The sequence below is a fragment of the Neofelis nebulosa genome, chromosome 9 (assembly GCF_028018385.1).
Source record: "Neofelis nebulosa isolate mNeoNeb1 chromosome 9, mNeoNeb1.pri, whole genome shotgun sequence".
Lineage (NCBI taxonomy): Eukaryota > Metazoa > Chordata > Mammalia > Carnivora > Felidae > Neofelis > Neofelis nebulosa.
This window is the reverse complement of record NC_080790.1, coordinates 27,446,360-27,462,062: the sequence shown is the minus strand read 5'-3', so window position 1 is coordinate 27,462,062 and position 15,703 is coordinate 27,446,360. Positions and strand designations below refer to the sequence as shown.

The 15,703-nt window shown below is 42.4% G+C and overlaps 1 protein-coding gene across 11 annotated transcripts in view; it reads right to left on the bottom strand.

Moving 5' to 3' along the window:
- Positions 1-3,793: 3,793 nt before the first annotated feature.
- The window catches only part of LTBP1 (latent transforming growth factor beta binding protein 1), a 402,356-nt gene continuing 390,446 nt past the window's right edge, over positions 3,794-15,703 (bottom strand). For all 11 annotated transcript variants that reach the window (XM_058683005.1, XM_058683000.1, XM_058683002.1 and 8 more), the window contains 3 exons: positions 10,000-10,122; positions 5,899-6,048; positions 3,794-4,816 (listed from right to left, as the gene is read on the bottom strand). In XM_058683005.1, the coding sequence (XP_058538988.1) occupies positions 4,635-4,816; positions 5,899-6,048; positions 10,000-10,122 (455 nt within the window). In that variant the 3' untranslated portion in view covers positions 3,794-4,634. The remainder of the gene's footprint in view (positions 4,817-5,898; positions 6,049-9,999; positions 10,123-15,703) is intronic.

Here is a 15,703-nt window from a genome sequence, read left to right as displayed (position 1 = left end):
GGCAGTTGGAAAGAAGTATTTGGCTGCTTTTATAGTCAACTCTTTATTTATCCTATAGCTTCTTAGTCCTCAAGTTCAATGTCACGGCCTTTGCTAGGAAAGCAGGTTGCGTGCTCCCAGACTGAGGTTGCCACTCTGTCAAGGCACAACCTACCCATCAGCTGAGTGTGGCTGGATGATGGTGGACAGAGCTTCTGGCTTCTTCCTACTGAGTCACCAAGGCCAAACTACTCTGATGTTAGGGCCTCCTTTCTAGGTCCCTGTGTCTCGGGATCCTGTACAAGGTTGGAAAATAAAACCTGAGGTGTACTCCAGATTATGTGGGCCAGTGTGGCCATTTTTCTCCAAAAATGAGAGGATCCAAGAAAACCTTGAACTCTGAAGACTTAAAACCATTAGTCTTGAATGACACTTAAACACCTGATGGAGGTGAGGCCATTTTGTTCTCAGACCAGCAATCTTCTCTCCCACCCACTTTCTAATACTTCCTAGTCTGATCTTGCCTCCAAAATCTCCTGCCCTTTTTGGCCCAGAAGGTTTAGAGGACTCCTGAATTTACATATACATTTCTTAGTCCCTCCAAAATCTTTTGCTCCATTTGATGCTCCATCGCAGCAACTTCTTCCAGGAAATTATTTCAATGAACAGGCAAGAGTGTCCAGATTGTGGGGAAATGCAGAGTCTAAACCAAAGTGTATCCAAGGGAAGCCTCAGGCTTGGAGGAAAGCAGCCGGGAAGGGAATCAAGGAGTCCAGACTAATTCTTCACTGTAGCCAAAGGAGCATGTAGAAGTGTCAAGGTTTTAAAGTGTGGTCAGTAGCGCGGAGCAAAGAAGAATCATTCTTCATCTGCACACAATGAATCCTGGCTTATAAAGCTTTTTAAATGTGATCGTATTTGGATCCCTTCTACACTCCTGTGGGGTATAAGGGCAGGTGTCACTGTCCCTATCTTACACATAAGGAATACTGTTCAGAGAGTAATGAGAGAGTGTACGCAGGTTTCAGTGAATTCTTATGTATGTGGATATGTTGGGGGTGGGGGATATCAAGATAGATGACCAGTATCCTATTGGATTTTCTGTGTCTGGTCACAACAAGACAGCAAAGCCTGTCCTAGTTATACTCAGAATCATGATAAAAACAAAAATGCTCTTCATAAATGACTTGGGAGATAACTGCTCTTCCTCCAGTGATGGCCATCCTATGTTCTCAAAGAGAGAGGAAAGTTGGTGAGAGGAATCTCATACTCCTGTGATGGTTACAAACGTTTTATCCTAAGTTAAGGAAGTCTTTTCCCTGAGGTGTCTTTTGTCATATCAGACTGTGATACCTCCCTTTAGTTTTCTCAGAATTGATTCCCCATCACTGGGATACTGATCAACGACAGCCATTGTTTTCTTCTTCTTACCAAAGATTTGAGCAACAAATCATAGATGATCTAGTACATACATGAGTTATTCCTACTTGAAAGCTGAAGAGAACGTTAGAATCATAGTATTTTAATGCTGGTATTAAAACAATTCTTAAAGCCATGGTGACGGTTTGTTTCCACAAGGAGGAACACGTAACATACACATATTGTTTTCTTGCACTGTTGACCCAAATGAAATGTTCATGAGCCTTATTTTTAAGCATCTCAGATTCATCATTTCTGCCAATATGAAGATATTAAGATTTTCCAGGAAAATTCAAGTACAATTTAGAATAAGAAAGTCCTTTGTGTGTGAAAATACTAAAGTTAAATTACGGTATTCTTTTGATCACATAAAAAAATTTTAAATAAAAATATGGATGGAGTTGTGTAAAACATGTTCAATATGCTTAAGGGCTTGGTTTGCTGGGTTTGTATTTAGTGCTTATTTTGACGAACATGGCAGATTGCAAGGACGTAACTTCCAATGACATAGGCTTACATCAGATAGCCAGGTCTAGTTTTTTTGGAGTAGAGTTTGACATTTATGACAAAAGAATAGAATGTTATTGTTGGTTTCAGGTACACAGACTCATTCTGTGGGTGGACGCTGGCTCAGGCAGCTGGAAAATACATGTATTAGCACACCAGATTATATAACCAGTATAACAATCCAAACACACTGTACTATGTGCCTGCCTCTTCATGGCCAATGAATTTGAACCACTGCCACAGCATCCTATACCTGTGGGTTTAGAGGACAATAGGCACGGAAAGTAAAATCGCAGTAACTACTAAAAGGAGCTAAAAGAATTGTACGTTACAAAAACAAAATGTTTTGGGGCGAGGTGTACAAAACTAGTAAAAATAAGGGCTAGACAGACCTGGAAAGAAAGCACTGTGGAAATGCATTCAAAGCAAGCACGCCAGCTGGCCAGCAACATCCCAGAGCACATCCATTTCATCGATAGTCTTTGTGCTTTTCAAACATCCGTGACGACTCCAACTATGCTAATATTTGGAATATAATTCAAGACCTGTGCCAACAAGCCCTTTTATTTAAAATGCTGCATTGCATCTTGGGGATACAAATGCAAGTTTTTCCTATACCTAAACATCAGCTGAAAATGTTGAGAGGTCCATTTTATGATGCTTGGGTGTTGCTCGAGCTCGTCATCACCGCTACAACAAATGACCGCTCATGTCATGGTGTGCAACAACACACATTTGTTATCTTACAGTTCTGTAGGATCCATGTTACTGGCCTGAAATCAAGGTGTCGAGAGAGTTGCGCTCTTTTCTGTAGGCTCTAGGGGAGAATGGCACCTTCCCTTTTCCAGCCTCCAGGGGCAAGCCACATTCCTCGGCTCACGCCCCCTCACCTCTTCTTCTGCCTTCCAAGCGGGCATGGCGGGGAAGTCTTTCTCACCTACATCTCTCATCTCCCCCCAGACTCTGCTTTTCTGTCTCCCTTTTCCACTCTTGTGATTACATTGGGTCTTTCCGGGTTATCTCTCTATTAAGGCCACTGATTGGCAACCTTAATTCCATCTGTAACCTTAATTTCCATTTGCCGCATTATGTTCACAGGTTCTAGGGACTAGGACATGGCTATCTTCGATGTGCCATCATTCTTCCCACTGCAGGTATTAGACACCAAAAGCCTGTATTTCAGGAAAATGTTAAATGAGATTTTCGGCTGGGTATCCCTACACATGGTTCGTTGTTTTTCTTTAAACTCAGATGCTTTCCTTAAGTAAAAAGTAGGTTCTGAAACTCACTTTAACAATCGCAAAACCATACAGACGTGTATAAGCAGGGACTAGAACCTCGCAAGCTGTTTTCAGGGTTCCTGTGCTATCTAGCTGTGATCTGTATCTGTGTCCTGCTTGCCAGGGTTGCCGGAACAGAGTACCACAGACTGGGTGACTTAAACAGCAAATTAATTTTCTTATCATTCTGGAGGCTAGAAGTTTGAGATCAAGGTACTGCAGGGTTGATTTCTTCTGAGGCCTTTCTCCTCGGCTTGGAGATGGCGGTCTTCTCCCCGTGTCTTCATATGGTCTTTCCCCTGTGTGTGTCTGTCCTATCTCTTCCTATAAGGACACCAGTCATATTGGGCTAGGGTCACCCCAAAGACCTCATTTAACCTTAATTACCACTTTAAAGACGCCCGTCTTCAAGGACACTCACATTCTGGGGTACTGGGGGTTAGGACACCAACATATGAATTACGCGGGTGGACGCCATTCAGTCCCTACCAACATCTAACAAATGTAATAATTAACCTGTGAAAGACTCTATGCTACTAGAGAACCGTTCATAAAAATAAATGAGGTGGGGGGAATATGACAGGTACTCATTGACAGTTACTCCCAGGTAGAATTTTTTTTTCTAAAAAAATGGTGATTTATTTTGCTTTAACATACAATGGTAAATATATTGGGATCATCAAGTTTTCAAAAAATTTTGCTGGGCTTACTTTACACATTACAATACTAACATGAGCTCATTAATTCTTCCATTTTAATGCGGGAAAGGATCCAATTGATGCCTACTAGCAGCTTGGCTAAGAATGGACATTAAAATCAGACGATACACTGTAAATATAAAGTATTTTCCTCGAAATGTGTAGAAAAGTTTTGAGACAAAATTGCTGCCTGCTCCACAGGACAGACAGTTTGGATTTTTAAAAATGCTCCAGACCGGGAATAACATAACCCTGTGTAACAATACTTATAATACAGTTTAACAATATTTTATCAAAGACTTTTGCCCTTGAGCTTGAAAAAAAAAAAAATCTGAAGAAAAACAGCAGCCAAGGAACTGCACAACCAAAAAATGAAAATTATATAAAATATTTCCACCACTATTTAAATGCCAAATTTAATCAAGCAATAGTAAAAAAACAAAAACAAAAACAAAAACATCATAATACAACCTTCTGTTTAAAATAACAGCACTGTTCCGCCTCTTTTCCACTGAATTTTACATATGAACAGACTATATATACTGGTTTTTCAGAGAAATGTCCATTTGGTCTGTCACACCAGTCAGGCTCACACTGGATCCTCTCCTCTTCTTTACGAGGAGACGCAATTCTGTGATGGTTCCGTGTTTCCGACATTCTGGGGTAGGTGCAATGTCTCAAGTATAATACATTTCTCTCTTTTCCTTTACACAGTGCAGAGTATACGGGCTTAGGTTATGTAGATCCTCTTTTACTCCAGGTCGCTGTCTTTTTCTAAATTCAAGGCGGTACTCAATGGCGTGCAGTAGTTGGGCTTGTCCGAAGGCATGTAGCCAGGCAGACACACACACTTGTAGGAGCCCTCGGTGTTGATGCACTTGGCATTCTTGCAGAGAGACATCCGGTTGTTCAACTCATCACATTCGTTTACATCTGCAACAAGCCAAACCATGCAGGTGAAGACGTTCCAGTACCACCCCAAGAGGAAACGTGGCCTACGGCTTACCTGAAGCAGCAAGGCATCTGGCCCGAAAACAGCCAGGCTGTTCTCTGCTCTCCTCACCCCCGGACCCCCACCCCAGTAAACTGTGCAGTCTTTCTCATTATCGTCGGTTGCAAATACATGCAAGATAAGTAAGACTTTCTAGATCTGAAAAAGGTAGATGATCCGGAAGGCTCTAGAATTTCCTTCCCTGTATTTAACACAACAGGAACATTTTGTCAGCTTGACATCTTATAGTCAAAACTCAAGAAAGCTGGAGGAATTTTTCCACTTCTAAATTCCTTTCCACAGGTACAGAATAACAGATCTGTCTAGAGGAATACACTAAAGAAGCAAACAAGTGAGCAGAGAGCCTTCGGGGCAGCCCCTGTAAAGGCTCAAGTTACCTTCTCAGATTTCTTTCCACAGGAAAGAAATGCACTCTAAACACCTGTAATAACCCAGGTTACCTATTTTCCAGACCCACCGCAGACAGAAACAAACAAAACTCAAGTGGGGAAGGGGGTTGCTACTGGAAGGAATGGAAGAGCCACAGAAATAGGAAAACCCTGTAAGTCAAGGGCCAGGCCCTGGAAGATGGCATTGAGCACGTGAGGAAGAATTAATGTATGCTTACCAGTCGTTCAAAAATAGAAGCAAAGGCAATGCGAGAGACAGAGAGGAAGAGGTAGTTGTGGGAGGAACATTCTCCAAAATGATTACCATAAAAGTTGTATTTTTTTTCCCCCCAGACATCTACACTCTCTTACGCTTGTGTCAGGTACTGGGGGAAAAGACTATTTGCTGCAGTCAAAAGCTAAAGTTAGAGGAGTCAAACTAATTACCTAGAATGTTCTGTCCTCTCGAAGTACATTCACACTGTTGTGAAACCATCACTGCCATCTCCAGAACTTTTCTCCTCTTCCTAAACTGAAACTGCAAATCTATCTTACATGTACTCGATTATAGGAGATCTGGCCACAGGGCACCTGGGGGAAAGAATAACTTCCGAGAGGGCACACATCATCCTTACCAACACAGGTCATCTTGGCCATATCCAAGTGATACCCATCAAAACAGTCACAGGTATAACCTTCCTGCACCCTCACACAGCGGCCATTCTCACATCCATTGAGGATGCCACACTCTTCAGCCTGCAACTCCTCGAAGCTATTTAAAAAACCTAGAAAGGAAAAGACAGGAGCCAGGTTAGAAATTTGCAACCTCTTTCACTGTCTTTTAAAACTATAGGATTACTGGGGCGCCTGGATGGCTCAGTTGGTTAAGCATCCGGCTCTTGGTATGGCTCAGGTCGTGGTCTCACAGTTCATGAGAGTGAGCCCCCTGTTGGGCTCTGCACAGACAGCGTGGAGCCTGCTTAAGATTCTCTCTCTCTCTCTCTCTCTCTCTCTCTCTCTCTCTCTCTGCCCACCCCATGAAAAAAATTAAATAAACTTAAAAAATTCTTATAAAAAAAACTATACGATTATTAAGATTGTGGTTCATCATATATTCATATTTTAGACACCTATTTCAGATGTCTTAAAGTTAGCAGTAAAATTTAACACTGAATGCATCTGTACACATTATGCATAAGATAGTAGAAGCTTTATATATCGTTTGTCCATTAGTAGCCCTACATCTTGAATTCTGATGTTCTAAATTAAAAGCATAAAAAGTGACTGAGTATGGTTTTTGGGTTTGCTCTTAATAAACAGAAGTGTTTATCTAAAATTCCAAATTTCCTGAGTTCTCAGTAGGGCAAATGTCAGAACAACGTTCAGGATGGAAACAATGGAAGTGACTATCACAGTTCAGCAGACATTTGCTCAGAACATCCATGAGAATTTGAGGCGGTGGTTTTTCACTTGGAGTTCCCCAAAAAGCAGTGAAAAGCTGGGCTGGTCTTGCTGTGTAACCTGTGTTTGTTTGCTCTAGCTTTGGAATGAGCCTTACAAAAGGGCTCTCAGGAGATCAAAGGATAAAGACAGTAAAAGCGACTTGAAACATCCTGATAAATGAGAAAAGTATATCATACTTGTGGTTAGAAAGTCAAAATTATTTTTTTAAGGAAACAAAGAAGTTCTTGTTTGGCTTTTTTTTATAGTTTAGGTATCTTTAAACTGATTCAGAACTAGCGTTTAGTAATATAAACACATGAAACAGGCATCAAGAGTATTTAGCTCTCTTTCTAGAAAGAAGAGTTGTAAATATAAATCCACAGTGATACAAAAACACTGTTGATGTGGGCTCCCCCTTCAGAACCTCATCACGTTATCAGCTTTAAAAGGAAAAAAAAAAAATCAAAATATGACCATAACTCTGGCCTCTGAAGTAATTCTCCAGCGGAACTGCAGGGGGCAGCAAAATAACATTGTTTAGACAGGGCTGTAAGGTTTAACTCAGTGACTAAAAATTAATACATCCATGATAGCACTTTTAAAAATTTTGAAGGGGAAAAAAAAATTACAGACCATTAAGAATATGTCATCAGGGCCCCAAAGCCAGTTTGAGAAATACTTAAGAAAATAAAGTCTTAATCTATGATAATATTTTCAAATTCCAGGTATCATGGCAAAATCGTTTTGACTTTATAACTGCTAAAAATTATTATTACAGAAATTAAAACATGGAATTAAATATTGAAAACTCTACACACATACATCAAGCAGACTCCGAAAAATACTTCTACACGAGTCAGCAAAGGACAGCCCCTTCTCAAAATGTGGTGGTCTCCTACTTTTGTAAATAAAGTTTTACTCGAACACAGATACCCCATTCGCTGACATGCTGTCTGTGGCTGTTTTCGTGATACCCTAGCAAGGCTGAGTAGCTGCCTCAAAGCCTAAAAAATTTATTCTCTAGTCCTTTACAAGAAAGAGCTGATTTCTGCTCTAGGAGATTCTACTTTTATAAAATACTGCCTTAACTAAAAAACTGCCTCCGGTTACCAGTCCGATTTTCTTAAATAACCAGAAGGCAGGAGATTAAGAAATCTCAGCTTTCTTTCTATGTTGCTATCTACCCAATACAGTCATTTTTTTAGAAGGGCCGGAAAGTCCTTGCTCCGGGTCTGGGAAGGAGGAGCTATTTCTCATAAATTGCAATAAGTTTAAAGGCCATTGATAGAATCAGTGCTGGAGGCCTTAAAATTGCATCTCAGCTTCTTCTGTTACTAAATAGGAAATTGATGTGACACCAACATGCTTATTTCTTAACATTTGTAGTGAATTAAAAGAGTCCTGAAGCAACGTCAGCATTAAAAAAAAGAAGGTACACGAGCCAGAACACTTCAACATGAAAATTCCTGGAATCTGGACTCTATCTAATGTGCTAGAGGCTGCACATAGAAGCTATGGGATTGGGTCACTGTTGTGTAGAGACTTAACCTGTTATTTTGGATTTATGGGGCAGGCAAGCTGGGCTTTCTTTCAACCTTAATATTTCTTCTCCTTTTCTTCTTTTTAAAGGTAAATGTTTATTGACCTATAACACAGTCACAGGTAAGTGTCAAAATTGTAAGTGCCCAGTCTTATACCTGCCAGTGTATTTCGACACATTTCATGAAATAGTGCATGGATGTATGTTGTTGATTAAAAGAAATAATCCAAGGTATTAGAAGTTATGATACTCTTGGGGCAGGGGGCCCGGCTGGGAAAGGGCTTCAGGGACCTTCTGAATGCTGGGAATGTTCTACACCTGGGGCTGGGGGGGTATACAGGGGCATGTTAATTAACTCAGCTGGACTGATACAATGCTGTTTTCACGTCATTGTGCTGAACGATCAATGTATGCATCCATCAAAAACAAGAGGAAGGAAAGAGAAAGGAAGGAAGGAAACACTCTTTGACTCAGAACTGAAGCAGTGCCAAATGTAGCCACAAAGCTCGGGTTGCCCTCAGGAACCAGGTCACGGCTAGTGCGCTTCGTTCACAGGTAACAGGGCCCCAAGAAAGAAAAGGCATCACTGTAGTCTGTCATTCAGCAGTGTCTCCAAAGTCCTAACTCCAACCCCCTGGCCTGCAGGGATTCTCCATCTTGAAAATCTGGTGTAGCTTCACACACTGCAAGGAGGGCCCCTCTGTGAGATCTGGACAAGGCGGCTGGAAGCCGCATTTCCCCATTGCCAGTCCTGAAGGGGACACCACCTATCCTCTACCAATACTGTGTTGTGTATTTGAAAAGCTGTGGTTTCCCCCATAGAAACCTTTAGCTTGCACGGCTTCCTCATCCAGGACACTCCCGGTTAAACACCTTCAGACATTTCTTCCTTTCTTTCTTTTTTAAAGTTTATTTATTTATTTTGAGAGAGAGAGAGAGAGAGAGAGAGAGAGAGACAGACAGACAGACAGACAGACAGACAGCACAGACGCAAGCAGGGGAGGGGCAGAAAGAAAGAGAGAATCCCAAGGAGGCTCTGCACTGACATCGTGAAGCCCCGCACAGGGCTTGAACCCACAGGGCCCCCGAGATCATGACCTGAGCTGAAATCAAGAGTCGGATGCTTAACCGAACGAGACACCCAGGCGCCCCACAGACATTTTTTTTCCTAAATGGGAACAGGGTTCACACAGGCACACTCCATCTCCCACAGAAAATCTCTGCCCACAAGACCAGGAGAAGCCACCATGCATCATTTCTTAATAAATCCCATCATGAGTGGATTCTAACAATTTCTGACCAGAAGAGCAATTTTTTTGACCTCCCACTTTAAAATACCTGTGAAGATCAACTTGTTACAGTTAACATGTCATTTCCTTATATGAGAAACAATGTCAATTATAATCAGGCTTTCAAGACAACCCCGACTCTTAAATTAGACCATCATGTAATGAGTAAAGAAATGATTTTGTTATGGATCTTAGAAGATGATTTTTTTTTTTTACTTTAAAGAAAGTAAAAGTAACAGCAGACCCTCCAGCATGCCAATAATTTGATCCAATATTTCTGAACTTGAACACGTATAAGGAGTATGCACAGGATGGATAAAACTGACTTTCCAATTCAGCAGGTCTTAAGGTGGCGCCTGAAAGCTTACATTTCTGACAAATTCCCAGGGGCTACCTTTTGAGAACCATTGACTAATCTTTAGTCAGTCACTTTAGTTTCAACATAACTGAAAAATTTTGCTTACGGTCCTGAATAAAATAGGGATCAGCTTCTGGAGCATACTGTTCGCTGAAGTCAACCAAGGCATCCCGTCCATATGGCCGCCGGCGTCCCGTGACTGGGATGTTACACAGCTGGGCATAGTCATCTAAGAAGGAAATGAAAAGCAATGTGAGACGTCATCACTGTTTGCTGGCCCCTAGACACACCCACTCGCAGCTCAGAGCCACAGAAACCGGCCAGGGCACTGTCCACCATAAGCTCCTGTCTCGCACACATGTGCACCACTGATCTTAGACCTCGTCTCCATATTCTTTATGGGAGCTGTATCCACCCACGCACAATGAAAAGCTAAACAGCATAATTAAGATTCTACACTGAAGACCAAAAACAGTAGCTGAACAGTTGGCAGAACATAGCCCAGGAGAGGAAGGAACTGAAAAGTGAGCCAGCACTCAGAAAGCTACAGGCCTTTTGGAAGAATGGTTTTACCTGAAACCAACAGGTGTTACCATTTTAAAGGACTGGTCATTCTCACAGACAGGTATGTTTTCACTCAAAAGAGACAGAAAAGTTGTAACTCTGGTGATCCAAAAAAGACGTAACCAAGTGAGGATGCCAGTAGGTACCATTTTATTTTAAGAGCAACTTTTAGAACTCTAAAATCAAGGCCTGGTCTGTATGAATGTAGTATTACAGTAACAAGGACCCAGCCACCACATGGGACACTGGTTTTTCATTTGTTCCAGGGTTACTGAGTTTTCAAAGCATTTCACCGTCCCAGGCCCTTGCCTGAATTGAGGGGCAGAGTTATTTGGCAGGTCTAGAGAAGAAAGCTTTAGAAGGGATGGCTTCATGTTCTCAATACATGTTGTATGGAAATATACTGTCCAAGGATTTATCTGGCATATGGAAGAAATCCTGGGGCTCCCCAGACTTCAGTAGCTCTTCCAAAACTGTGAGATGCTAGTCCAGTGGCTCCAGGACTGGATGGACACACTCAGGATAGTCACACAAGGCAACAACCACATCTGCCTGGACCACAGACTGGGGGGGTGGGGGAGGGCTTTACTCTCTTTTGTTTCCTCCTGTGACATATGAAAATAAAGAAATGCATTAGGGCTTTGGTGTGACCTCTCAAGGCTTTCTTTCACCCCCTACCCCCACTTAAAGGAGTCAGAGGTGCATGTGTGTGTGTGCGCACACACTCACACAATTCTCTCCTAGAATTGCACAAAGCAAGCACAAGGCCAGAAAAGACCCTGAACACTGAATGGAGGGGGAGGGGTGATGGTTGCCCCTTCCTCAAATTCTCCTTGTGTGGAAGCTTTCCAGGAACAACATACAGAACCCAGACACCCAACACTTTTGCCTGAAATCATTTCATAAGAAATATTAATTTCATTAAGGAAACAGGTGAACCTGAAAAAAAAGATCCTTGACTTGCACCCTTCCCTCCAAAAAAACCACACACAACTGGAAGCAAAGAGAACACAAACGGTTGTCAGTTCTCCTTCAAGTTTGAAAAAGAATTAGGGATCTCCCTGTGAGAGCAAGATTGCTGAAATATTTACAAGTTTCAAGAACTGAGGTCATTTTCTCTCATGGCTTTTTTTATATATGTTTGTTGCACATCTGAAAGGGAGACTGTCCGGTATTTTATATCCAAGCAATGGCTGTGATCAAGAGGAGATATTAAAAATAAGTTCATGTTCTTATTTTGTAAAACTAAATCCAGGGAAGGCTGAGCATGGTCCTATACACATCTTCATGTAGAGGAAACCTCGCTGAGACTCAAGGTCCGGAGCTGTTGACTGACACAGAGCTGTTGGGGGCCGTCTGGCCCTTAGGTCTGGGTCTTCCTCTTCCACCATGAAACGAGCTGGTCCCTACCCTTCAAGCTCTCACCATCTAGCAGAGCAAAAGAAAGGGCCCAAATGTGAGAGTGAGGAGGAGGAAGAGCTTCCTGGAAAAGGTGGCGCTTGACCTGAAATTCAGAAGACAAGTAGGATTTCCTTTGCTAGGAAAGGTATTTTGTATTCATTTTAAAGAGGTTACCCAAAGGCATCAAGAAAGAAGCTGTAAGCTGTGTTTGGGGACTACCAAGGGGTTCCTAAGGAAGCCTTCTGACTGGATCCAGGCTGGTAAAGGAGAGCAGACGAACGGGGGTGAAACTTCAGGGACCGCCATATCTTCTTTCCCTTCCTTTCTTCCTCTGCCATGCATTTTTAAGATTCTAGAACTTACTGTCCTTTGTTGCTTTCCTTTCTCTAACACATTAAGCATTCCCAATTTCAAAACAGTTTTGGTCAGTTTTCAAAACTGACTGATTTCTGCACGAAATGTACGCTCTTTTGTATTTGAAGATGCGCTACATTCCCATCATCACCAGGACATGCATTTTGAGTTATCTTTCTGGGAGCATGGATGGGTCTACCTTAATCCATCCATGCTGCCCCTCCTGCTGTGCACATCTGCTCTCATTCTTGGCCAGGGTCAAGGGCGAAGCAAGTGTGGGGTAATGGAAGGAACATGGGCTCTGGAGGCAAGAAGCTGGGGCTCAAGTCCTGACTGGACCACTTACTTCCCAGCTTAGCAATTTGGGGCAGACCTCAGTTTCCACACTTGTCACATGGGGGTAATAATTCTTGTTTGCCTACCTCTGTATTACTGATGTATGAAAATGAGATACTGCTACGGAACTGTTCATAAATTCTGAATCATCAAGAAAACGGAAGTTCTGATTTCTCTCATAGGTAAAAATCTCTAAGTCTCTATTGAACACTGGAAATAAATGAGGATTTTCAAAGACAGCTAAAGAAGCAATTTCAGTATTAGCAAAACGTACAGGTAGTTGTCAGCAGGCAAAGAAGTGTGCAGTACATTAAGACCAATGAAGGTCACTCTCTAGATGTTTTAAAATATTGTTTCAAGATTATTTGGAATTTTTAAATACATGGAGAGGGGCACCTGGGTGGCTCAGCCGGTTAAGGTAACTTTGGCTCAGGTCATGATCTCACAGTTGGTGAGTTCAAGCCCTGTGTCAGGCTCTGTGCTGACACCTCAGAGTCTGGAGCCCACTTCAAGTTCTGTGTCTCCCTCTCTCTCTGCCCCTCCCCCGTTCATGCTCTGTCTCTCTCTCACAAGAATAAACATAAAAAAATTTTTTTTTAATACATGGAGAGAAACTCTTGCTCAGTAAACAGAGAAAGAGGTCTTCATGGGCTTTGTCCCAAACAACTGGGGACAAAATCATTTACTGCCTTGACAGATACAATTATTTGGTCAGGCAATGAGAGCAATAGCATATTGTGACACCAGACCAACAGAACTCAGAGTAGAAGGCACAGTGATGTCCAACAATTCTTACTCTATGCCTGAATCTTTCAGAGATATCTCAAGTAGACAGGTTTCTCATCATCTTCCAGGGGAGCAACTGGAATATCACAGAATTTTCTGAGTCTTTGGCAAGGCATCCTCCTCAGGACCTGAGCACGTGTCTATTTCTAGAATGTGCTGGGCTTCTGTGCACCCCAAGCTACAACCAGAGCCCATTCTAGCCTTGGTGATCAGCTAGTCCTGTGGCATGGTTACACTCTAACTGGGGGACACAGTGAATCATGGTTGGCAGAGAGTACGGAACCCACTTCCCACGAGAGCACACGAGCCTCTACTGGTTCTCCGTTTCACCTAGCTCAACATGTGGGGATGAACACATACTCTCCCTAGGGTCTTTTTCCTTCTCCATAACACCCTTAGGCACATCAACAACTATTAATCGCCTAGCTGTCTGGGGACCGATACAAAGGAATAGTTTTGCTCACCAGAGCTTGTGCTCTGGGAGGCAAATACCATGTATGAGCCACAATTTACAATGTGTTCATCCAGGATCCGGCCAAATATGAATGTGAAATGAACAGGAAATGGAAATATTCACACCTCAAAGCCTCCCCCCCTTATGCATTCTTCACCTCCCCAACGACAAATGCTAAGCTCTTGATCAAAGCTATGAAAAGACGGTGTGGGACACCGTCACTAAGTAGTCTCAACAAGATCCAGGCCATTGATCACAGTCCTTTCCCTGGCATGGCAGATTCTTATGACAGATGGTGCTGCTTTGATTTTAATTTTAAATTGAAAAAAAAAAAGTTTAAAAATTACCCCCTGGAGCCACTGGGTCTGGGGCCTCTGCTGTCAGCAGCAATGGGAAGCACAGCATTATATCCTGGCAGGAAATCTCCCTTCCTGATGACAGACACATCTGCAGGGCTGGTCAGGACAGTCACATGTCACCATGCCACTCTGGCATGTGAGGACAATGGGAGGTGAAGTTTTAGTTCTGACTGAGGCAGATTAAATTCAGCTGCTTTTAGAAATGAAGACGAGACTGCATTTCATTCTCCACACATCAAGGCTAAAAACTCAGGGCTCCAACGTTTGAAGTGCATTATTTTCAAATACAGGAGAAACAAGGACCGATTCTTATGCATTAAGAAAAATGGGTCATGTTTTGCTCCAATGTCGAGACCAGGTGTTTTTCTTACAGACTTCCACACGTCTTATTGATTGATGATGGTGTTTGGAAAACACAGACACACAGCCAGGAAATGAAGGAAGAGGACAGGGAGAATGGAATTAGGATTTATCCTGGTGCTTGTGCAGCCAGCAGGACAATGGGCATTTGTCTTTGACTGAAAGTGGGAAAAACTAGGAGATTAGAAAAATGGGAACCATTTACAGAAAATACCATCCAGCACTGATGATAAAGGAACCTGAAAGACAGCATGCCACTGGCAGTCCACACCCTGTGGGTTGGCCACTTGTTTGAGTGCCTCTCTACTTACGCTCTTTTCAGAAAAAAACATTTACCTACAGTGTCTGATGAACAGACAGTAGCCTGCTTCCTAGATATTAAAACTTGCTGCACTGTGAGAGGGAACAGGGTATACTAAAAAGAAAATGGACTCAGAGTCAAAGGCCTCGGGTCCTAGTGTTGCTTCTCTACTTTCTAGTTGCTTGGACTGGACTTATTTTTTTGAGTTTCATCCTCAACAGGATTAGGGTACCTGTCTTTGTGATATTAAAGGCAAGTCAATGTTTTATTCAGGGACTGACTCATTCATTCAACCAGACACAGAGAATATTACAGGGAGGGTGGGAGTGGGGACAGAGGAAGGTTATAATGACGCTATGACAAAGGTACATACACTGTGAGATGTACAGTAGTTTATCGGGACCACAGAGAAGGTCACCAGGAAGAGCTGGGGAAGGCTTCACCTTGGAGGTGGCATCTGTGGAGGCCAATAAGGTGAAGAGGAGGAGGGAGGTAACTCAGAGTCATGGGCATATATAATGGATAAGAAAGCTTTAGGGAAACACAGTAGCATGTAAACACTGGCTACTGTAGATCTCTGCCGAAGAGCAGTGGGAAAAAAAGGAAGTTAGTGAACGTGTACTACATGAAGTTCCCTCATGTCAGGTGCTGTGCACTTTTGCGTACATTTTTTTTTCCTTGAAATCTCCGAACATCCTCTGAAATAATTGTAATTAGCTCTTTTTGTTTCTGACTTATAGTGTAACTTGTCCTAGTTTAGGTGAGAGATTCGAACCTGACTTAGTCTATCTGCAAAACCGTGTTCGATTCCACAGCTGCCCTTCAGAAACCCTGCAAAGAAAATTATGAAATCCATTCCCTAGACCTTAAGCACCAGGTAAGTACTTAGTTCAGC